The following is a 24,086-nucleotide window of genomic DNA, read 5'->3' as shown; positions in this document are numbered from 1 at the left end:
TCAGTGGCAATGCCCAGCATATAGGATTTATTTCTCTATTTACACAATATCAACATTAATAACGATTCTGGAAACTCATGCTGACAAGCTTAGTTGTGCTTAGCTTATAGCTAACTAGCTGTAACCCAAAGGTTGGCGGTCTAAGCTAGCATTACAGTCAGTGAAAATGTGTAACGAAGAAAAAATGAGCTTCACGTCACCAAATATAATCCCCGTGTCATTTTACCTCATTTTAGTAAATTTATTTTGAAGTGTAAACATATTTACCCCTGTTTTCCTTCTCTGTAGAAACTGCAGAAATAGTTTCCAGTCCATTTTTACTAAGAAATATGTTAATTACTCAATCTGGGCAGCCTTCCTGTACTCATTTGTTGCCCCTGGATGCCAAACACCTGGTGACTTTTTTCATTTAGAAATACTATATTTTTTTCTCTCCTCAGTACCAAGAGGCACAGGTATACGAGTATCATGCAGCAAACCTATAAAGGCTTGGATGTAAGCACCTAAATGACACCAATATATCAGGTATTGTTGTACCCCAGTTGCTTTGCACGCAACAGACACTTCACCTTGAAATAGAAAACCCAGACTTGAATATTAAAGTAGTAACACTTTTCATGATTTACAGGAACCCCAAATAACGTTTTCAGGGGGAGAAACGTTTCGTCAGGGGCGGATCTAGAGGGGCGGCATGTGCAACCCCAAAATGAACTCTTGCCACCACTGGGGCCTTCCTAGGTTTGCATGTGAGAGTGTTGTTTATTAGGTATTAATAGTATTTACACTTTGAGGCCAGATACAGCTAACAGTGAATATATTGCATATTTATCCCCCCCGAGCACATTTTGGGGGGATATTCACCATGGGGATTTCAGATTACACACAGGTGGTTGGTTGTTACACTCTGGAAATGGAATGAAGGTGAGTGTTATTAACCCTCACGCTGCACCTCCAAATCACATGACTGATTTAAGCTAACACAGCAACAAGCTGCAGCCACTATTTCAGTGTGTTGAAAGTATACACCAGTTTTCACATTTTAATGCCAGGCCACTAAATCTAGAGTTATGATTAAAAAATATATATAAGCCATCCTTTTTTCTGAACACTATTATCACGTTTAGTGTGAAATGGTTAAAAAAAAAAGGACAGCCATCTCTTTCCTATTGGTGGAAAAATGTACCGTATCGACCAATAACAAATAAAGGCAACACGTGGGATTTGGTTGTGTAGGAAGGTCGCCAGTTCGATCCCCCAGCTCGCTCTGTCCTGGTCGTTGTGTCCTTGGGCAAGACACTTTACCCTAGACAGAAGTGAGGCTGCCATATCGCACCACTGGCGCCTCTGGGGTACTGGTGGCCACTGGTGGCCACTGGTGTTGGCCAGAGGGGCCGATAGCGCGATATGGCAGCCTCGCCTCTGTCAGTCTGCCCCAGGGCAGCTGTGGTTTGCCTCCACCAGCGTGTGAATGTGAGAGTGAATGAATAGTGGAATTGTAAAGCACTTTGGGTGCCTAGAAGAGTGCCATATAAATGCAATCCATTATTATTATTATCTTATTGTGACACCTGATTGTTCTCTCATTTTAGTTACTTTACTTTATTTTAGTGTTATTTTTAAATAATAAATATAATAAATTCTCTGCTTAGGCTGCTGCCCCCACGACCCGGCCCCGGATAAAGTGGAAGAAGATGGATGGATGTTATTTTTAAGTGGTCGTACAAAAACAGCCGCCAGATGCATTGGCTCCATTTTTAGACAAATAGTTGTTCATAACTTTATTGTTTACAAAACTGGTGTCAAATTTGTGTCACACATAGTTTTCAAAATGTACAATTTATATTTGCATTTCAAGTTATAAAAAATCACGCACGAAACATGTCTGTGGTTTTTACAGTAAGACAAATATAACTCCTGGTAGGATTTTATGTTTTTGTGTGATTTCAGATCTGTTGTGTTACTACAGTACGGCAGTGAAAAACTACCTGTAAATTCAGACACGTGAGGTTGTGCTGAAAAGAATGATACCAAGCAAGGCAAGGAAGAAAAATGAAATGAAACAATTTGAAGGTGAAATACAAATGTAAACTCAAATGGACGGTTATATTTCAAGTATATTTTGGACCTCAGAGGGTGAAGACAACAAATCAGATTCAGTAAAAGGACTCGATGTTACAGTCCCTGGTAAAGCATTGCTTTAGATGGAGAGACTCTTGAGGGACGGCTGTTATGAGGAAACTTTACTAGCAGCACACATCGTTGTGTGCCTCATCTTTCGGTCTTTTACCCAGGCTGATCTGCCATTTTTCTTCCTTGGTTAGGTTTAGGGATTAGAGATCTGATCTAGATCATGTTATTATGATTTGGACACATCGTCAGTAGTGGACCTTGGATTCATCGGGTGTTTCGGCCATTATCACTAGACACCCTCATCCAAGGAGGCCCTGCCAGGGTTGATCAGGCCCTGGAGTGTCACTGGTTTATGTTTAATTGTTATTTCTCTTCTTCTTTCTGCTGTTTAGTTTCCTACAGTTTATTTTCTATTCACTGCAACTGAGGAATAAAACTTACCTCTTTAGTATTTATTGAGCCTCACTTCTTCAAAGGGACAGAAAAGGTGACAGAGAGAAGTAAGACAAAAGGGACAAGATAGGAGAGAGCAGAGAGGAGAGCTGGAAGGGGGGCGCCCGATCTGGGTTCCCACACCTCCCCGCCGGATCGGGCTGTACGCTCTACCTCCCCACTGCCTCTCAGAAAAGGGAAGAAGAGCAGAGGGGAACATTTTTCTTTCCTATTCTTTCATTCCTCCTTTTAGTTTCAGTACCATGAGGTTAACCGCACAGTCCCCAGGAGGCCCTGAGACAGCTGTAGCAGTCAACCATGTTTTACCCCTGCTGAGCCTAGAGATGGCACGATACCACTTTTTTATGTCCGATACCGATATCATAAATTTGGATATCTGCCGATACCGATATGAATCCGATATAGTGTTTTTTAATCAATAAAACTGTTTTTTAATATCTTGCTGCATTTTATATAAGTTCATACTCAAGTTTTAAAAAAAACCCCACTAAAGCTATTCTGTTACTCCTGTGTGTAAAAAACACACTGCACCCAAAATATTTCATAGTTCAGCAAAACTGGTCAATCTAATAAACTTAAACCTTCTCCATCCTCCTATTCTGGTATTTTAAAGAGTAAGCAACCTAACTAATAGGGTTGCAAACTCCAGCAAAAAAAAAAAAATAGTGAACCCCACCCCCCACCTCATGATGCTTAATCAACGTAATCAACTATAATTTGATGCAGTGTGAAAAAAATGCACATAAATAAATTATTTTTCAAGAATAATTAAATAGATTCAACATCTTTCTTCAACAGAACTGCACAGATGGTATCATCCCAAAGGAAAAAGTAGTATAGCTTACTAGGGTATATTAGACTTAACAGTTACTATATACAGTAATGGACTTCTATATATTTTACATCAGATTAAAACTTTGGGTGTAAGATTCAGATAATTATTTATTAAAAGCTCGACATTTTAAATGAGAATAAGAAAGAAAAGTCTGTCTTTGTGCCCCCTTTTCCCTGTTCATGCCCTATCGGCCCCCCTGGCTAAACTTTGCTAGATCCGCCCCTGCACAGTTACGTCAGCTGTAGAAAAAGATCCTGGTGTAGAAAGTAATATTAAATACATTCTAACAACAGCTTATCAAGCTTAAACGTGCTGCTGTTGTTCAGCCGCTGGTTTCCTCTTTCTGGTGCAAAGTGGGCCAAAAACAGAAAAGCCGATCAGCCGATCGATCAGTTTCATGATTGAAGTAGCAGCAGGAGAGAGAGAGAGAGAGAGGCAGTCGCTCCATATATCGGTTGTTAAGCTTAACGTGGGAATGATTTACAACCATTCAGAGATGAACTTGCACACTTGCTTCACTTCTCTCTGGGATCACTTCCTCGGAGATGAAATGCTGGTTTGGTAGCGAGGCTACAAATACACACGGCCTCTCTATCACGTCACCACACTGCTCCGACGTGCTACGGTTTTGTGAGGTTCTTTTCTGATATTTAATGGATCGATTACATTTTTTATTTCTCTCCGATATCCGATCCAGTAATTTAGGTCAGTATCGGACCGACACCGATACGTAATATCGGATCGGTCCATCTCTAGTTGAGGCAGGGGGCTGACATCTCTTGGGCAGCTAAGTGATGTCAGCCCTTTTTAGCCATAGCCAGTGACTGGTCCTCTCAGCAGTGGCAGCTAATTCTCTCGTTGCACCTGTCCTCTGACCCCAGTCTCTCTAAGCATTTTTGCTGTTGTACTGGCAACAAAGCCCCCCAGTAAAAAATAGGTTTAAACGTTTTGTGTAAATGAAAGATGCAACAATGTGATTATTTCATTATTACAAAAGAAGAGTTAAGTTAGACTTGTGGTTGTAAATGAACCGTCCCATGTTGTGTAGCTTTCTGGATTTCAGGAGTCTCAGCTGACGGCTGGTTTCCAACCTTATGAACAGGATGTTTTGTTATGTTATGTTAATTATGTTATTATGTTAATACTTTATTGAGAGGGATGAGCTGAAAGTGTTGAAACCCTTCTCCTACGTCACAGGTGAAACTCGAACATGAACACTAACACACATATTTTGGCAGGAATCCGTTGTGCTTTATATATTTTCATAAATGTCACCAACACTTGAAACACTGTCTGAAATTCTGAGGCTTCAGAGTCATTGCCTCAGTGTGCACGTGATGAAACACTTCCTGGATTTCTTGACACGTGCTCTGCAGCCTCGGCACAGCGCGTCCAATCACTACATCTCAGCTCCTTCACTCACTCACCTGGCTGTCTCCCCCACAATCACTGCTCTATTCTACAGCCCTCAGTCCTCAGAGAATGTCCTCCCAAACCAACTGTTCAAATTAAGTGGAGTAATCTGCCTCTTCCCCTGTGACGCTCACTCCCTACATTTCCCTGTAAACCAAGTCTTCTGTGTTTAATAAAATCCTCATTCAGAGCAATCAGCTGCTCATTGTGTCTGCATTGAGTCCAGACTGTGTTATCAGCCTTCAGGGGCCCTGACATTTTATGTTTTTGGTTTGTTTTGAAATGCAAATGTCATTTTGGTCATTGTTCTGTTAAAGCCTTTGTAATAATGTTGTGATGCTGCACTGGGCTCACGGCCATGACAACATACACATATAGAGATTTTGGCTTCTGAACAGTTTTCCAGCCCCTTGAAATAAGAAATTTTAAACTTTTTAAAAACCTTTTCAGTCAATAAAAATGCAGATGTGTTTGAAGTCTTTTCAGTGCTACAAACACACAGATTTGGACAAACAGTGAGAAAGAAGTGTGCAGAAACTGAGCAACAGTTTCCCTCTGATTAAGTCTTCTTCTAGCTGAGCAAGCTGTCATGTCTGCGATTTGTTTCTATGACTTTGTCCTGAAGGGATTTTTTAAAAGACGCAGGATTTTTACTGGCTCGTTCCTTTTAATGGAGTCAAACTGTAAAAGGACTATTTTAATTGCAGTTAGTAAATAATTTCAAATTTAATGATTTTGGATATTAGTTTAATTGTGTTAATGTGGAAAGTGGACTAATACGTGTGTGTGTGTGTGTGTGTGTGTGTGTGTGTGTGTGTGTGTGTGTGTGTGTGTGTGTGTGTGTGTGTGTGTGTGTGTGTGAGAGAGAGAGAGAGAGAGAAACATCACTTTGTAAAACTGACTTCAGTTTTCATTTAAATGTAATAATTTCCATAAATCTGATTTTGGAATAAAAATGTAAAATAATGACAAAAACCAGTTACATGTTCCACATTTAAAGAACTACCTAAAGCGTAACTGCTGCATCTTCTTCTTCTTGTTCTTATTATTATTAGTATTATTATTATTGTTGCCTAAGAAAAAAGTAAAATTTTTTGTTTGGTTTTTTTTGGTCCTGTTTGTGTGTGTTTGCGTCATCATTATGTCAGCACACAATAGCTCAAAGCGTTTTGAGTTATTTTTGATAAAACTTTGAGGACATATAGAGATGGGTGATGTCAACCATCCACTAACATCTGGCTTATGTCCACAGAGGTCTTCAGGGTCTTTTACTTAGAAACAGATATGTTAGAAGTGTGTATGGATGGAGAAAGAACCGTGTCCTGTGTCAGGCTACTTAAAACTACATGTGTCATTGTTTGTATTGCCAACATACAGGAATATGTAGGGAATGATAAATTGGGATTTGAAATAGCACATAACTTTATTATAACTTTGTTATGTACGTTACAGTAACAGGTTATAATTGTTTAAATACGTAACTATTTCACATGTTTACTTAATATTTAATAATAAACAATGAAATGAATGCTACACATGTTCTACAGGGTGGGCCATTTATATGGATACAGCGTAATAACATGGGAATGGTTGGTGATATTAAAGTCCTGTTTGTGGCACATTAGTATATGTGAGGGGGCAAACTCCTCCAGATGGGTGGTGACCATGGTGGCCATTTAGAAGTCGGCCATCTTGGATACTTTATTGTCATCTCTGCTACACACAGTCCAGTATATAGAGAGACGAGACGACGAGGCTCCAGTTACAGCAGTGCAAGTAAAAAAACAATAAAAATAAGAAGAGTAAGAAAATAAATATACACTTTAGGACTCGGAGTAAAGGATCAATAACAATTTAAAATTTATAATTTACAGTTTGATGATTTAAAGTCTCACACAAGCCGTCGAAAGGGGAGGGGCCAGCTGCTTCCAAATAGAGCACATTTCATTCATAATGATGTAAATCCAAGCCCATTATGTATTCATGATTTGAGTCCTGGGTTGTGTGAAATCCCAGAAATGCACCCTACACAAAGTGATTCTGTGAACTAAGGTGTGGGTCTGTTAGGTTAACTTGTGGTGATCCTCGAGTTGGGGGATTTGTGTTCATACTGGAGTGCAAAATCAAAACCAATGGAAGATGGACAAGAAACGTTCAAAGCCATCAGGTGCTCAGTTTAGAAAAAATAGAAAAGAAGAGGAGGAGAAACGAGCAAAAGCTGCAGGTAAGCAGATGTGTGATTGGATAATGGCAGCTCATCCTGAAACAATCAGAATCAGGATACTTTATTAATCCCTAAGAAAATAATGTGGGTAGAGTTGCTCCAAGAAGAAATGGTAAAAATAGCAACAGTAACAGACTAAACTCCAAACAATACATTATGTTACAGGTTTTAATATTAATTAGTCATTGTCAGTTGTTGATTTCTCTCTCGAATTATGATGGCTGTTTGGTATCCGTTTGCATACTATGCATACTCTCTCTCTCTTCATGTGTGTGTGTGTGTTTCTCTGGTGAAATTCAGTGTGGTTCCGACAACAGTTTTATGTTAATGTACGATCCTTAATGTGCTTTATGTGTGTGTGTGTGTGTGTGTGTGGGGGGGGGGGGGGGGGGGCGCCAGAGGGAGTGTTCGCCCGGGGCGCCAAACAGGCTAGGACCGCCACTGGTCAGAGGACAGATAAAAGGTTCGTCCAGTAAAGAGGATCTATTCACAACTTCTGTTGAGGGAAACAAGTGTAATCTTCACATTTTGACTTTTTAATCCAAATAGATTTTACTACTTTCTTTTCGTAATGTGGCTCTAATGCTCCACCGTCCAAATCTGAGTCAAGAGGCTTTTGTTTTGAAAGGTCTATCGGAAGTCTGTGGTTTGGAGCTTGTCAGGCTGCTCCCAAACTGCTTTCCTGTTCCAACTCCAGCAGTTGCATGATAAAGCAAGACTGTGAAGTGTTTACAGAGGATGACACTCAGTCCCGTCACGCATTTTGCCGCCGCTCTCGGATAAATGCTCATTTTTCCTTCCGCCTGCGCTAAAATAATAATAATAATATTGTTATTGGCTGAATCGGATCCAGGATGCCCAGAAACGGGATAGAAATCCCCTTGTTTTCTAAATCCAGCGTGACGTCACCGCCGTTATGCTGATTTGTTACATTTAGGACACCGTGAAGTAAAAGTGGGAAGGAAAATGGGATTCCTGCACCAACTCCATCTTCTGCTGTGGAAGAACATATCTCTGAAGAGGAGGGGGCCGGTAAGTGTGGCTGTGTTCTGCCCCGCTGCTGCATTGCCCACAGATGATATTTGGACTAATTCTACCTCCGCCCGCTTCGGTCTGCATATGTTCCCATCAGGCATTAGGATAATACCGCAGCGTGAGAGTGGCTGGGTGTTGCTGAGCAGGAACGTGTACTGTGCGTGTGCCCGTGCTGGCGAACAGGTTGCTTCGACACAAACAACTGTATGAATTGTGAGCAGGCCTATGCAGCGTCTGTGAGCCATGTTGGCGTGGACTGATCACGATTATGGTTGTGATCATATTCAACAGCTGTTGTAGTGTTTTAGAAATATTACAACATGTTTGATGTCAGCCTGAGAACGTAGGCTGTAACATGTTGTTGTCATTGCGGAGCTACTTCAGCACCACCCAATGAAACATAGATTTGATATGAACTTTTCTCACATTAAGATTTATGGCAACAGGAATATTGTGAAGCTTAATTTTGACTGCAGTGTTCAGGTAATTCATATATGCTGTGTGTGAGATAATGGTGATGAAATCATTCTGCTCGAGCAGGGACAGATATTTCAGCTTCTTGTTCGTGGAGTCAAACTCTGGAGTTGCTTTTGCAGTATGCTTTGGGTCGTTGATCATCACCAAATCGCAACAGCAGTTCCCTGAAGTGCACTTGCACTCAGACAATCCCTTCTGAGTAAGTACTTGGCAATGAAAGACAAACTGGGACAGAACCAGGGTTAGGGAGGGCCCAGGACCGTACTCTACTCTTTATCAGTTATATCATGTATACACACCTGTAACCCAGTTCCACTGGCGGCCATACCTGTCCCTGTCATAATAACGCATCCATCGTGTTTGACAGATAATGGGGTTTGCTTTGGATAATAAGCTGTTCCATTTTTTCTGGCCTTTTTGTCATCATTCAGGTACAAACTAATCTTGGCTCCATCGGTCCGAAGCTTTCCTGTGATAAATGTGCTGGTTATTACAAAGCTTTTCAACTTGAGCACTCAAACCAGTTGGAGTACAACACTGTGTTATGAAACCTTCTGTATTTACATTTTTACACTTGATAATGATACTCCCACCTCCTTCAGAGTGTTCTTGACTAGGACAGTGTGTTTTGAAGGGGTTTTCTTAACCATGGAAACATTTTTGCAGTTGTCCACTATATTTGTCTCACATGGTCTTTTTGGTGTTGCTGGAAGACACCAACAAAATGTAGCCATGTCACTGATAGGTCTGAAGGGAAGCGGGCCTCGCCTGGTCACAGAACTGCTTGATCAGTCGGTAGTTTTCTTTTTCTTTCTCTTTAAACGTAGCCGAGGCACCACGCGGCAAAAACTCACAATCTTACCGATTATATTTGTCTTATTTCTAGTCAAAATAATCTCATGACACTTAAAATTAAAATTCCAAACAGCACAAATTATATTCAAACCAAAAAATAAAGACCTGCCAGGAAATATTCAGAGTATGTTTTTTTTGAAAGAAGGAAGTTATAATTTAAGGGGTTTTTGTAACTTCAAAACAGGGAAGGTCCGTACTACAAGAAAAAGCTTTTGTGTTTCTGTTCATGGAGTGAAACTATGGAACAATCTGAATATGGAATTAAAGCAACGTCCAAACATAAAACTGTTCAAAAAGAGTTATAAAAATATGATCTTCTCGAACTATAAAGAAAAGGAAAATATTGAAATTAATTGAATGTCTCTATTTAAAAAAAACAAACTCATGTGATATTATAGTATATAGTAAATCAGAAATCTGTTCACTATTTTTATTACAAATTATATCAGTAAGGAAGCTGACTAAATATTAACTGATAATTTATGGCAAAGGGGTAGGATTAAATAAGTGTTTACTTCCTCCCTTTCAACATGTAAATTAATCAGAACGCTTTTTTGTATGTATTTTGTATAGTATTTTTTTCTCTCTTATTTTCTTTTCTAAATGTACCTGTATATTGTTCACATGTTGAAATAAATTACCAATCAATAGATCAATCAATCAATCAAAATAAGACACAATCAGCTACAGAGAAACATTTCAGTAAGATATAATGTAGCCATGTCACTGATAGGTCTGAAGGGAAGCGGGCCTCGCCTGGTCATAGAACTGCTTGATCAGTCGGTAGTTTTCTTTTTCTTTCTCTTTAAACGTAGCCGAGGCACCACGCGGCAAAAACTCACAATCTTACCGATTATATTTGGCTTATTTCTAGTCAAAATAATCTCATGACACTTAAAATAAGACACAATCAGCTACAGAGAAATTTCAGTAAGATATAGGAACTTGTTTTTATCTTGTATTAAGTGAAAAAAATCAGCCAATGGAATAAGTGAAAACTCTCCAGTTTCGAGATGCAGCTTTGTGTAGATGCACAATATAGAAGGCATACATACATGTGACAGTAATGAAACCCAGGGCTCTGCTGTAATGTGGTGTCAGTCTGTGGTACCAGCAGCTAGCAGTGTGTCTGACCTAGATCTAGTAAACAGAAGTGGGCTGGCATGGTATCTATGAAGACCACGAATAGCTGAGGACTCGTAGAAAAAGATTTTAAATGAAGAGATAACACAAAAACGGAAACACAACAGGAAAGGGATAAACCATCTGCACAGGAGAAAGGAGAGGATACGAGAGAGAAAGACTTTAGAGATGGAGGGATGAAGAATGAAGCTCCTGACTGATAATAGAGCGAATCTGTAGAGGAGCGTTTTAAGGACCACCGAGGGCTTGCACCGGAGACGTGACATGACCTCGAAATCCTTGGGTTTCAAAGTTCGACTCGACTTCAGGGCATTTAGATGCAGTTTGAGCTTCTCATTGTTCTGCTCCACACATGGATGAAGTTACTGACGAGGTTCGGATCTCCTTCACCAACTGTGTGTAATTTACATGCTTACAGACGAGGCTGTGTTCCTTACACAGACACATCCACAAGGCCTGACCGTGTGGTATAGGAATATTAACAGATCTGCAGCGTGTGCTATGTAATACATATTAAATACTCATACCTGATCAAAACTAAATATAAACCTGTCCCTTAAATACTGAAAACCTGGTTTCACAGAGAGAGTGCAGCACTGAACTTTCCTGCATCCAGCTGTTTGTTGGTCTGATCAGATCTGATATCTAAATATCAATGGTCAATAACGGTGACGTGAGAACACATTCGGGTTCTGGTTGGACTAAAATGTGAGGAATTAATTGTGAATTTCTGTTTCAAGTTTTGTGCACAATGAAAGAAGTGTGTGATTTTTCAGTTTGTTTGCTGTTTTTTGGATTTATCACAGTTAATTGTTAAAAGGACAGTTAACCTAAAAAAATATCTAAATATCTCTTTTCTGACAAATATCGAGCTTGTTCCAAATGGGTTAAATGAAGACTTGGTTATTTTTAAATATTCACACCAGGCTGTCCACGAGGTGTTTATGCTAAGACTATTAAAGCAGTTCTGATGCAAAATACTTTAGACAATGAAAGGCAGCTCAGAGCTTTGTCCACAGAGTGCCTGTTGTGAATGGATGCTGAGTTTCAGGAGCTTGATATGATCCGTTATGAAACGTACTGCAATCTGTTGGTGAAGAAGTGATGACAACAATTTGGTAGTTCTGGACCATCATCATCTTTTGCCTTTTGTGATGGTTTGTTTTTCCACAGAAATGCTAAGATGTTTCAGTCAGGTGACTTAAACCAAGAACTGGAGGATTTATTAGGGGTCAGTGAGAGTTGATTTTAGGCTGAAGGTAAAGACTTCAGTTTTAACTGTTCAAATATCAGAAATTCAAAGTCAAGCAAGGAAAAAATGCATGGAACCACATTTTGGGGGGGTTTCTACAGTATGGAAGAAGTATACGTGGCAGTTATGTTTGTGGAGTGCATGGATGAAATAAAACTGTCAGCACTGAACCACCTGACTGCCTCTCCAAGTATGCCAGCCCTGTTTCACAGCCTGTTGAGGAAAACTGCCTGATCAGCTGTGTCAAACACTGAAGTCAAGTCATGTTACTTAAGTATTGATTAAAATCCTATTCATAATCCTAAGCTTCTTGTGAACTGTTTTTAATTGTCAGACTGAAATGAATCAGTACGTTTCTGTGTTCCATTAGCTCTATAAGCTGCCTGCTAATTATGTTTTAGGGGTAATTTGCAGATTGGAAGGTAGTTATGATAGAATATACAATCGATTTCCAATTAAATATTACAGAGGTGGCACTGACATTCACTGGAACATGGTTAACTAGATTTTTAATGTTGTTGAAGACAAGTTACAGGTTACGTTTCATAGTGGGAACCATTTGATGTTAGTTAGTCATTAAAAAAAACACAACTGTCTCATATAAAAGGAGGTAGAGCAGGTCATCTGCTGATCAGAAGAACATGTCTATGTAGGTTCTCAGTCATCCACATCATCGTAGTCTAAGGACCTTGGACATGAAAGCAACTGGACTTCTTTAAGGTTCTTGAAGACATTTCAGCTCTCCTCCGAGAAACATCTTCAGTTCTAAAGCCAAACGGTGCAGAGTCCCAGGCATGTAAAGCCTAGTGGGAGTTTTACCTATTGATCATGTACCTCATCACATGAGCCAAGGTGTGAAAAAAGGGTGTGGGTTATTATGGGCCGAGGTTTCGGGTGCAACCACTGTGAGACCTTCCCTCACTCTATCATGTGATCACCTGATGATGTAGATGTGAGTGGATATTAAAGCGTGTGGGTAGTGATCTCGAAACTGCATTGTTGGTAGCAGACAGTTGTTGTTGGTTTAGAGTAGGGCTGCCACAATTAGCCGACTACTCACGATTACGTTGACTATCAAAATCGTTTGAAGCTTTGTAAGATCCCAAAAGACGCAGGAATAAGTAGTTTGGTTGAGATTAAAGTTATAGTTTTCACACAGCTGAATAAACGTCAAGCAGACAGCTGATCATCAGAAGTGTGAGATGCTCCAGAATTTACTCCGGTGTCCTGTTATATTTTAGATAGCAAGGAGTTTATTAAACTTCACCGAAACAATCTGCAAATTTCATTAAAATTTAATAAACTATCATCTTGTCTTTATTTTTAGTTAGCACAGACCTTAAACACTTAAAGCTGTAAGCTAATGATAGTTATTTAAGAGCAGATGCTGCTGGTGCAATAAGCTGTACGTTTTACGTCCAATGGATGATGATCTGATTAGTCGACTATCAAAATAATCGTTTGTGGCAGCCCTAGTTTAGATGCAGATGAACAGCTGAGTCTTGTCCTGTCACGGGGCTCTTCTATGTTGTGCCATGAGTTCATGCAGTGGCTGTTTGGTTTCTCTGAGGTCTGAGTACTACTTGTTGCACTGCACAGCATATACTGTCTATATTAGGTTTGGGAGATTTGTTCTTGGGATAAACCAGTGTTTGTCTGACGGTGTGGCTGGGTGACCAGGATGTCATGTATGAGCTTCTCTGATAAACCTGTTACATAAGGGATGACAGTGTTGTTCCTTTGCATGGTCCTAAATTACTCCCAGTTTGTTTTCCAGAGGGTGGTGGGAGTGAAAGAGGAGGTACTGGTCTGTGTACTGGTCTTCCGGTAAACTTCAGTGTTGAAGTTTCCATTCTCCTCAATGTTTACAGCACAGTCCACAAACAGGAAACTGTTATCTTTATGTCTTCCTGGTGAACTTTATGTTTCGATCCACTGAGTTGATGTGAGCAGTGAAGAATTCCACTTTTTGAGTTTTTATTTTGACACAGGTGCCATCCATGTATCTGTACCAGAGGCTATATACTGTCCCTTTAGAAGAGCCAGGAGCCTTTCTTTCCTTTTTATTTATTTATTTATTTATTTATTTATTTATTTGCCTGTCCCGTTTGGCTCTTTTGCCATCAGAATTATTGTTTAAAGGCGAAGAAAGATGCCCAACGGATTTACTTTACCAAATGGACCATCCCAGCCTTGCCGTAATGGTCTATTTGATTCACCTTTTATTGTTTATTTTATTTTATTTTATTTTATTTTCACTTGCTAAATACGGGACAGACTTGACTGGGGAAAAGAAAAGGGGAGAAAGAAAGAGGGAAAGAAAAACAGCAGAGAAGAGGGACAGGGATAAAGGGCAAAAAACAAAAAACAACAAAATAAGAAGACAAAAAATACATATATCAATCACCTGGATCACCTGTTGAGAAAGAAAAAAGAAAAAACAAGCAGAAGAAAAAAAAAGAGCAACATAATAAACAACATCACAATGATATATGGGAATATGACAGTAAATACTAAATATTAAACATTGTGCAGCACGTAAGATCGACAGCGCACAGTGTGCTTTGAGGTAGGAGCCAAAAAGGGTGTAGTTTGTGTGTGTGAGCACCCGTGTGTACACCTGTGAGCATGGACGCGCTTGTTTTTAAAAGGTTCCTTCATGTAATGATCTGCTAGAGGGTGTGGGGGGCCACAGCCCGTCCTCCAGGGCATGAAGCAGGTATGGAGGAGATCAAGACTCCAGACATCCAGAGGCCCCCAGAACACAAGAGACCAAGGAAGACCAACAGAGGGGCAGAAAGCTCCTCAGCTCTTTCTGGGACAGAAAGAGCTGAGGAGAGTCCCAGATGAGGGCTCACTCAGCAGCCGCGGAGCAGAAGCCAGGGGGGGTTGCAGTGACGCGCCCGTGAGCTCCGCCAGCAGCCAGCTGTGCCAGAGTGACCGAGCCCCAGACTGACCAACTCCTCCTCCTAGCCCCCCCGCTCCAGCAGGCCGCAGAGAACGGGGGTGTGAGAAGACTCCAAACCTCCCTCCGCCCGCTCATATGTAGTGTTGATGCATGTGTGTTCTAAGGTGCATTTATAATGGATTGCATTTATATATAGCGCTTTTCAGGACCCCTCAAAGCGCTTTACAATACCACTATTCATTCACTCTCACATTCACACAATGGTGGAGGCAGCTACAGTTGTAGCCACAGCTGCCCTGGGGCAGACTGACAGAAGCGAGGCTGCCATATCGCGCCATCAGCCCCTCTGGCCAAGACCAGTAGGCGGTAGGTGAAGTGTCTTGCCCAAGGACACAACGACCGAGACTGTCCGAGCCGGGGCTCGAACCGGCAACCTTCCGATTACAAGACGAACACACAACTCTTGAGCCACGATATTTAAAACCCAGGAGGGCATGGAGCTACCTGCCAGAGAGCAGCAGGTAAGCGCATGGTCCCTCCTGCTAGCCCTCAATGTCTACGTGTATTTAAAATTGAGAGGTGGGCAATGACGCCAGGGGTGAGGTGTACACCCTGATGGTCTTTTGGAGTCCGTGTATCGTGCCCACCCCCAAGATCCTATATGTATGTGTAATGAGAGTGTGAGTAATGTGAATGTCTAAGTTGTGGGATAAAATTGAGGCACAGGCAGCCAGAAGGGGACCCTGGTGACACACCTTTACCCCAAGGCCCTGCATGTGTGGGTGATTGTGGTGGAGCGGGAAGAGGGAGGCAGCTGGAGATGGGGAGGGAAGGAAGGGAGGGGAAAGTGACCCTCCCTGGGGCCAGCTCCCCCGCTGACCCCAGTAGGCACCCCCATACTCTGCAACCCACCAGGGAAAGGGAGCCCAGGCCCATCCGGACCGGGGCCCAGTACAGCAGCGCCGCCCGGCCCCACAGAGCCCGGGACAGCCCACCCGACCCCACCTCAGAGAAAACTGCACCCACCCCATCATCCACTCATCTTCCAGACTACATAAGACAATAGACGTCCAGGCTGAGATCTTCCTCCACCTCTCCTGTATCTCCCCTCCTGCAGAGTGAGTTCCTGAAGAGAGGAGAGCTCCTGCAAGATGTAACAACCTCCCCCACCAGTTGAAGAGACCCCCAGGTGGCTCGATGCACCGGCGGCACCCTGCGCCAGGACTGGGCCCCCATACACCCACCCGCCCACAACCCCGGCAACACACCAACCAGGACCCAAGCCCCCGAGGCCCGGCCAGGGCCCCAGCCCAGAGACGGAGCGCCCCCAGAACCTCACGCCCATCTCGGACCCACCCAGGGGCAGCCAGGCTACCAGGTCAGTAACCCACGTCTGTCAGCACAGACCCTCCCCTAGCCCCGCTGCACGCAGCCACGAGGAAACCCTCACCTAAGAGCCAACAGAGCCCCTAATTGGCCATGACCGCTACCCTGGGTTGAGCCCTCCAAGGAAGAGGCTCCTGGGGAACCCCCCGACGCCCTAAGCCTGTCCCTACCCCCACACCAATCACAACAGCAAAGGTGGGACTAAACTATGACCCCCCACCCCCACTAGGTGATGGAGCTGATCAAAGGAGCCCAGAGCAATTGATCTGATGTGGTGGCAGAGGCTGTATCAAGACTAATGTAGTCTAATAGATAATTTCTATATTGGTTAGAATTAAGATTATTTTTATTTTTCCAGTTCATGAGGACTGTTTTCTTGGCTATGCATAGGGCAGTGAAAACCATATGGGCTATATTCTTTTCTGAAGTGACATTATCTAAGCTGCCCAACAAACACACTAAAGGGGAAGTTGGAATGTTACATTTCAGACACTTCGATAAGTCTTCACATATCTCGCGCCAAAACTTCTGAACTGGTGGACAGAACCAAAGAGCATGGATATAATTGTCCGGTGAATTGGTTTGGCAGTGTGAGCAGTTGTTGGTAGACGTAAAGCCCATCTTGAACATCCGATGGCCTGTATAGTGCACTCTATGTAATATTTTGTATTGAATTAATTGCAGACTGGGATTTCTGATTAGATGAAAGGTTTTTAATCAAATCTGAGACCAGAAGTTTTGGTCTAAGTTAACTGATAAATCCGCTTCCCATTTTGCAATAGGAAGTGATATTGATTCATCTGTTTCAGAAAGCATTCTGTATATTTTGGATAGTAATTTGGGGGTTTTAAGAGTAAGAAATTGAACCACACTTGGTGGTGTTTGTAGTTCAACTTGACCCGGTTTAAATTTCTTTTTTACTATGGATTTAATTTGTTGATATTCTAAAAATCTTTTCTTGTTGATCCCATATTGTGTAACTAGTCTGTCAAATGAAATAAATTCTGTTCCTTCTAGTATATGTTCTAAATATTTGATTCCTTTACCACTCCAGTCTGAAAAGTTTATCATATTATTGTTTTGTAATATGTCAGGGTTGTTCCAGATAGGTGTACGTTTGCATGGGATTAATGAAGACGCCGTCAATTTTAGAAACTCCCACCATGCTGTCAGAGAAGAGCTGATGTTGATGCTTTTAAAGCATTCATGTCGTTGGATGTTTGAGCTGATAAATGGTAGGTCTGAAATCTCTAGATTATTGCAAAGTGCTTGTTCTACATCTAGCCAAGGTTCATCTAAGAGGGTATGTTTTAGCCATCCTGAGATAAACTGAAGCCTGTTGGCTAAGAAGTAGTGCTGAAAGTTAGGCAGTTCTAGTCCTCCTTTATCCTTGGTCTTTTGTAGTGTTTTTAAGCTTATACGTGGGGGTTTATTTTTCCAAAGGAATTTGGACATACATGAATCTAGAGATCTGAACCAATCTTGTGGCGGTTTAGTTGGGATCATTGAGAATAAATAATTTATTTTTGTTAAGACCATCATTTTTATAGCGGCAACCCTTCCCATGAGTGATATGGGTAGACATTTCCATCTAGCCAGATCATCTTCTACCTTCTTTAAAAGTGGGATATGGTTTAATTTAGTTAGATCTGCAAGCTTGGGAGAAACATTAATACCTAAATATTTTATATTTCCCGATTGCAGTGGTGTAGAAGAGGAATTATGGAAGGAGCAATTAATCGGAAGGACTGTAGATTTTGACCAGTAATCTGATATTCTTGCAAAAGAGTTTATCAATTCAATTACCCCAGAGATATTGGTTTGTGAATTTTGGAGAAAGAGTAACACATCATCCGCATAAAGGCTGATTTTATGTTCCACGTTCTTGCATTTTATGCCCTTAATTACTGAATTCTGTCTAATTGCTGCTGCTAGTGGTTCAATAAAAATTGCAAACAGTGAAGGGGAGAGTGGGCATCCCTGCCTGGTGCCCCTCAGGAGACAGAAGCTGGAGGATGTCTGGTCATTTGTTCTGACACAAGCTGTTGGGGAATTATATAATATTTTTAACCAGTTAATGAAAGAGGATCCAAAACCAAATTTGCAAAGTTGCAAATAGAAATTTCCAGTTAACTCTGTCAAATGCTTTTTCTGCATCTAAAGAAAATATTGTAGTTTAGGTTTTTACTGCATGAGTAGTCTATCAGATTAAGTAATCTACGTGTATTTGTTGATGAGTGCCTACCTTTTTTTTTTTTTTCCTCAGATATTTTTATTAAAGTTTCTTCATCCATTTTTACAAAAGACAAATTGAACAATATGCCGTTTTCTTTTTGAAGAACATAAAACAATATGAAACATACACTCCCACCTCATAATTATAGGAGTACCAGTGGGTGTACAAAAAAAAAAAAGAAAGGGTCCAATCTAATAATACGAGTAGCAAACCCTGGAGTACAAGATAACAGTTCCTGAGTGTACAAGAGAGATGTGGAGAGTTTCAAAGCCCACACCCCCACACAGACACAGAAAAAACAAAACACACAAACCAAGAAAAAAAACAAAAAAACAAAAAACAAAACAAAAACAAAACACAAACATAATGGACCCGGTAAAGAATTTTATCCCAAGAGTCATCCTGAATCACACACCCCAAATCCTGCTCCCATGCCATTTTAATAGCCGAGGTTGAGGAGTTGCCAAAGGAACATATTCTCCCATACAAACAAGAGATCAGGCCCTGTGATGAAGGGGGAGGCGATAGAAGGTTATCAAAGTCATGATAAGGAGGTCTAGATGGGAACTGAGAGGATTTCTCCTTAACCAAACTCCGGATTTGTAAGTAGCGAAAAAAGTGACTTTTTGGAAGGCCAAATTTCAATGAGAGCTGTTCAAAGGAGGCAAATGTATTCTGAATGTACAGATCAGAAAAAGACCTGATACCCAAGGAGGCCCACAAATAAAAAGCACCATCAACTAACGAAGGCTGAAAAGAGGGATTTTTCAAAATGGGTGACTGAAGGGAAAAAAAGGTCAACTTAAAATAACGACGAAATTGATACCATATTTTCAAGGTAACTTTGACAATAGAGTTATTATAAGAACCTGCACTCGGAGGCTGCTTTTGGGCATAAATCAGGGCTGGTAAAGAGGATGAGGCACAAGAAGAAATCTCCAAACTCAGCCAGGCTGGGGCATTATTCATGCCTTCCCCCTGTAGCCAGTACCTGAGAATACGAATATTACATGCCCAATAATAGAACATAAGGTTTGGTAAAGCCATCCCCCCATCTTTTTCGGTCTTTGAAGATATGTCTTGCGTATTCTAGGGGTTTTTTTTGTTCCAAATGAACCCAGACAGAATCTTGTCTAATTTAACAAAAAAGGAAATTGGGATAAATACAGGGACACACTGAAAAAGAAAAGAAAATCTGGGGAGGATATTCATTTTAATTGTATTTATGCGCCCTGCTACAGACAGATGGAGTAGAGACCATCTGTCCAAATCCTGCCTAACTTTCTCCACAAGTGGGTCGAAATTAAGCTTGAAAAGAGCATGAAATTGACTTGTAATTTTAACCCCTAAATATGTGAAGTTGTCCGATACAACTCGAAAAGGCAGTGCTGTGCACTGATATTTCTGTGCAGCAGCATTCAGGGGGAACAGTTCACTCTTAGCGAGATTCAGCTTATAGCCAGAAATAAGGCTAAACTGTTCAAGTATTGAGAGCACCAAAGGAATTGAGGATGCTGGTTCTGAGATATAAAGAAGCAAATCATCTGCGTATAAGGAGACCCTTTGTTCTATCCCATTTCTAGTAACCCCGGTGATACCTGGGTTTGATCTCAGCGATATGGCCAGGGGCTCAATTGCAATTGCAAAGAGCAACGGCGACATGGGACAGCCCTGCCTAGTCCCCCTAAACAGAGGAAAAAAGTCAGAACATGTGCCATTTGTTTTGACAGCGGCAAGCAGGGAAGTATAAAGAAGTTTCAACCAGGAGATGATTATTTTACCAAAGCCGAATTTATCCAAAACATAAAAAAGGTATCCCCACTCAACCCTGCCAAAAGCCTTCTCAGCATCTAAACTGATCCCAAACTCAGGGCTGTTGGAGTCTGAGGGATTGTAAAGAATATTAAACAAACGTCTAAGGTTAGAGAAGGCATATCTCCTTTTAATAAAGCCTGTTTGATCCGGGTTAATTACAGATGGCAAGACTGCTTCCACACGCATCGCTAAAAGTTTAGCAAGGATTTTATAGTCCACATTTAACAAAGACATGGGACAGTATGAGCCACATTGTAATGGATCCTTATCCTTTTTTAAGATCAAGGATATAGATGCCGGCAGTAGAGAGGGTGGGAGGGATCCAACTTCCAGTGAATGCTTATACATATTTATCATGAGCAGTTTAGGCATAAATTTACGATAGAACTCAACAGGAAACCCGTCCTGTCCGGGACACTTAGAACACTGCAATTTGCTGATAGCTTGCAGAATCTCTTCTACAGTTACTGGTCCCTCCAGCTGAAGGCTGTGTGTCTGATCAATTGATAGGAGCTTAAGATGATTGAAAAATGAGTCCAAAGCCTCAGTGCTAAATGCACACTCAGAGGCATAGAGAGATGAATAAAAGTCTCGAAATTGGTCATTAATTATTTTAGGATCCGTAGAAACACCGCTTGATGTCTGAATCCGAGGAATGGAATGTGCAGCTGCTGCACTACGAAGCTGATGGGAGAGCAGTTTACTGGCCTTATCCCCATACTCATACTGGGAGTACTGACACTTCAACAACATCTCTTCAGCCCGAGCAGAGGACAGGTGATCAAACTCAGTCTGCAAAGACAGCCTGTCATTATAGACCTCTGGTGCCGGGCAGACAGCATACAACTCATCTAATTGCGATATGCATATTATGAGCTCGGACAACTTTGCTTTCCTTTGATTTGCCTCAAAACCAGCATAAGATATAATATGTCCCCTGATAAAAGCCTTAAACGTTTCCCACAAAATGGAGGGTGATATTCCGGGTGTAATGTTTGTCTCTATAAATAAGTCTATCTTGGAATTCACAAATGTGGTGAACTTATCGTCTGACAGCAAGCGTGTATTCAAACGCCATGGAGCTGGTGGAGAACTTTGGCCCACTGCCAAATCTAGAGTCAACGGAGCATGATCTGAAATGACAATAGCACTATGAGAGCAAGAGCGAATCTGTGAAGTAAGTCGACTGTCCAGCAGAAAGTAATCAATACGAGTGTATGTATGATGAACAGGGGAGAAAAAGGTGTACTCTCTACGTGTGGGGTTGAGAAAACGCCAGGCATCAATAACAGAAAATTCTTTAAGGAACATATTAATAATTTTGGAAGAGTTGGATTGCCTACCAGGTTTATTTGAGGATCGATCCAGCGGCCCGAGCCAACAATTAAAATCGCCACCAAGAACCAAATAGTGGGAAGACAAGTCAGGAATTTTAGTGAAAAAAGTACTAAAAAAATTTGGATCGTCCCAATTGGGAGCATAGACATAGGCAAAAATGAATTTAGTGTTCAAAATACTACCACTCACAATAATGAATCTACCATTCTGGTCCGCTATAACATTAGAAGAAACAAATGGCACTGATTTGTGTATTAAAATAGCAACACCACGAACTTTGGATTTAAATGTAGAGTGATAGAGTTGGCCCACCCACCCCTTACGAAGTCTAAAATGATCTGAAATTTTTAGGTGTGTTTCTTGTAAAAACACAACCTGAGCGCCCAAAAATTGCAAATGATGGAGGACCTTGCTCCTTTTAATAGGTTGGTTGAGACCTTTACAATTCCAGCTACAGAACTTAAACGAGTGACCTGCTTGTTGATTATTAATATTTAATTGCGATACCATGTTAGAACATAGGTTGAAAAAAACCAAAGCTGACCGATGAAAAACACAGAAAAAACAAAGTCAGTGTACAGAACAGTACAACATAAAAAACAAAGAGCACCCAAACTTCCCCCTAAATGCTGAAGCATCTTCCCTAACAAGATGCGCGCACCCCCCACCAAACACACCCCTGAGCACTTCCTCCCAACCATTCGAAGTCCCAGTTGAGTTCGAGCTCCTTGCATTACAAGGCAGAGACAAATCAAGGATTGTATGAAAATGTATTAGAACATGAGTGCCTACCTTTTATGAAACCTGGGCCGCGAGAGTTGAGGCTCGGGTGTGAAATGTATGGTTTTCAGGGTTTTCAGCGTTATTTTGTTATCGTTTTTATCATTAACTCTGTTTTCCTGGGTCTTTTCACGTGTGTTATGAGTAAATCTTCTTTTTTTCGGTACCGGTACTAGTTTTATTTTGTTGTATTTATCCGCGACACTTTAAAGGCCGGTCCGTGAAAATATTGTCGGGCATAAACCGGTCCGTGCCGCAAAAAAGGTTGAGGACCGCTGCTCTAGGGCAAGATACTAACCCCAAGTTGCTCACTGATGCATCCATCAGAGTATGAATGTGTTTGAATGTTAGATAGAAAGCACTTAAGTATAGAAAAAAGTGCCTTTGTGAATGAGGCATGTTGTCTAAAGTGCTTTGAGTGCTCTGGGAGAGTAGAAAAGTGCTGTTTAATTGATGATGTTGACTATAAAAATTCATCAACGCATCATATACTTATACCAAAAATGTTGTTTTGTAACTGCAGTACACTACAGGTAATATTACAGTAAACCTTTTACACCTGACTTGTTAATCTGTGGGTTGGACTTTATCAATATTCAATTAAATAGTTTAATTGGCACTGAACACTACTCCACCTGAGAAACTATAATATACAGACATTAGTATAATTAGTTTTTGTCTAACTCTGTTTGTTCTGTTATATTAGTAGTAAGCACAGGCATTTAGATGAGACTGTCCTGTATAAGCTCATGCACCTCTAAAAGTGCTGAAGTCGTGACAGAGAGCATCTTCAGCATGTTATCAGCAGCTGGGAACATCACCTCAAAGATAAGAGCACGCCTCACTCCAGGGCATGTCCACTGCAATCGTGAAGTCATGAACTGAATCATCTGTAAGCTTCGGAAAATTGTTTCTTTGGACTGGAAAATAAAATCTTTTTTATTCCATTTAAAGCTTTATTTGAACTTATGGACAGAACCCATTTTAGTTTCCTATCATCTTTTTGTTTGAATACTACTAGCACTTTGTATTACCTGATATTTTTATTTATTTCATTCTTAGTGTGGCGGTCCTATTGAGATGTTAAAAGTACATTTGATTATTTTTAAATTCACGTGTTTCCTGTTTTAATTTGCTGTGGGATGAGACAACAGGGTGATATTCACAAGTGGGCAGACGTGAGCAGATGATTCTTATTTTAGAATCAATCCTTTTACACTTCCCTTTTGAACAAGCATGTGGCAACAGTCGGAAAGGCAAACTTCCTTTTAACAGGACGAAACCTCCGGGTAGAACCAGGCTCAGGGAGGGGCAGCCATCTGCCACCACTGGTTGGAAACATAGTTGGTAAAAAAGAAGTAATGCATCATGGGATGTGCCCAGCAACGTCTTGCGCTAAATAACTAAGAGAGAATTTAGGATCACCCGATCCAGCCCCAACTATTTGCTTTAGCAAAAAGTAAAGTTTTAACTCTAATCAGAAAGCAGAGATAGTGTCTGTCTCCTGAATCCAAACTCGGAGATGGTTCCATAGAAGAGGGGCCTGTAGAGTGTGGGGTTAAATGCTTTGGTTTATCCTGCCTCTTGCTCAAACAGGATTAAAAGTGCAACCTTTATGACAACATCTTTTTTTTTAGGATGAATCGAACACTTCTCTGTTTCCTGTGCAGCCAAAAGTGCCGTAAAAGCACCGCATTGATTCTGATAGTACAGGGTGGGCCATTTATATGGGTACACTGTAATAACATGGGAATGGTTGGTGATATTAAAGTCCTGTTTGTGGTACATTAGTATATGTGAGGGGGC

At 41.1% G+C, this 24,086-nt stretch overlaps 1 protein-coding gene across 1 annotated transcript in view; it reads left to right on the top strand.

The window, feature by feature from the left end:
• The first annotated feature begins 7,698 nt into the window (after positions 1-7,698).
• The window catches only part of abca2 (ATP-binding cassette, sub-family A (ABC1), member 2), a 102,294-nt gene continuing 85,906 nt past the window's right edge, over positions 7,699-24,086 (top strand). Inside the window, 1 exon segment of the mRNA XM_040046497.1 lies at positions 7,699-8,087. Coding sequence (XP_039902431.1) covers positions 8,022-8,087 — 66 coding nt within the window. The 5' untranslated portion in view covers positions 7,699-8,021.

Source organism: Simochromis diagramma, unplaced genomic scaffold (assembly GCF_900408965.1).
Source record: "Simochromis diagramma unplaced genomic scaffold, fSimDia1.1 OVJJ01000005.1, whole genome shotgun sequence".
In the NCBI taxonomy this organism is placed as follows: domain Eukaryota; kingdom Metazoa; phylum Chordata; class Actinopteri; order Cichliformes; family Cichlidae; genus Simochromis; species Simochromis diagramma.
This window is presented reverse-complemented; position numbering and strand designations above follow the sequence as displayed.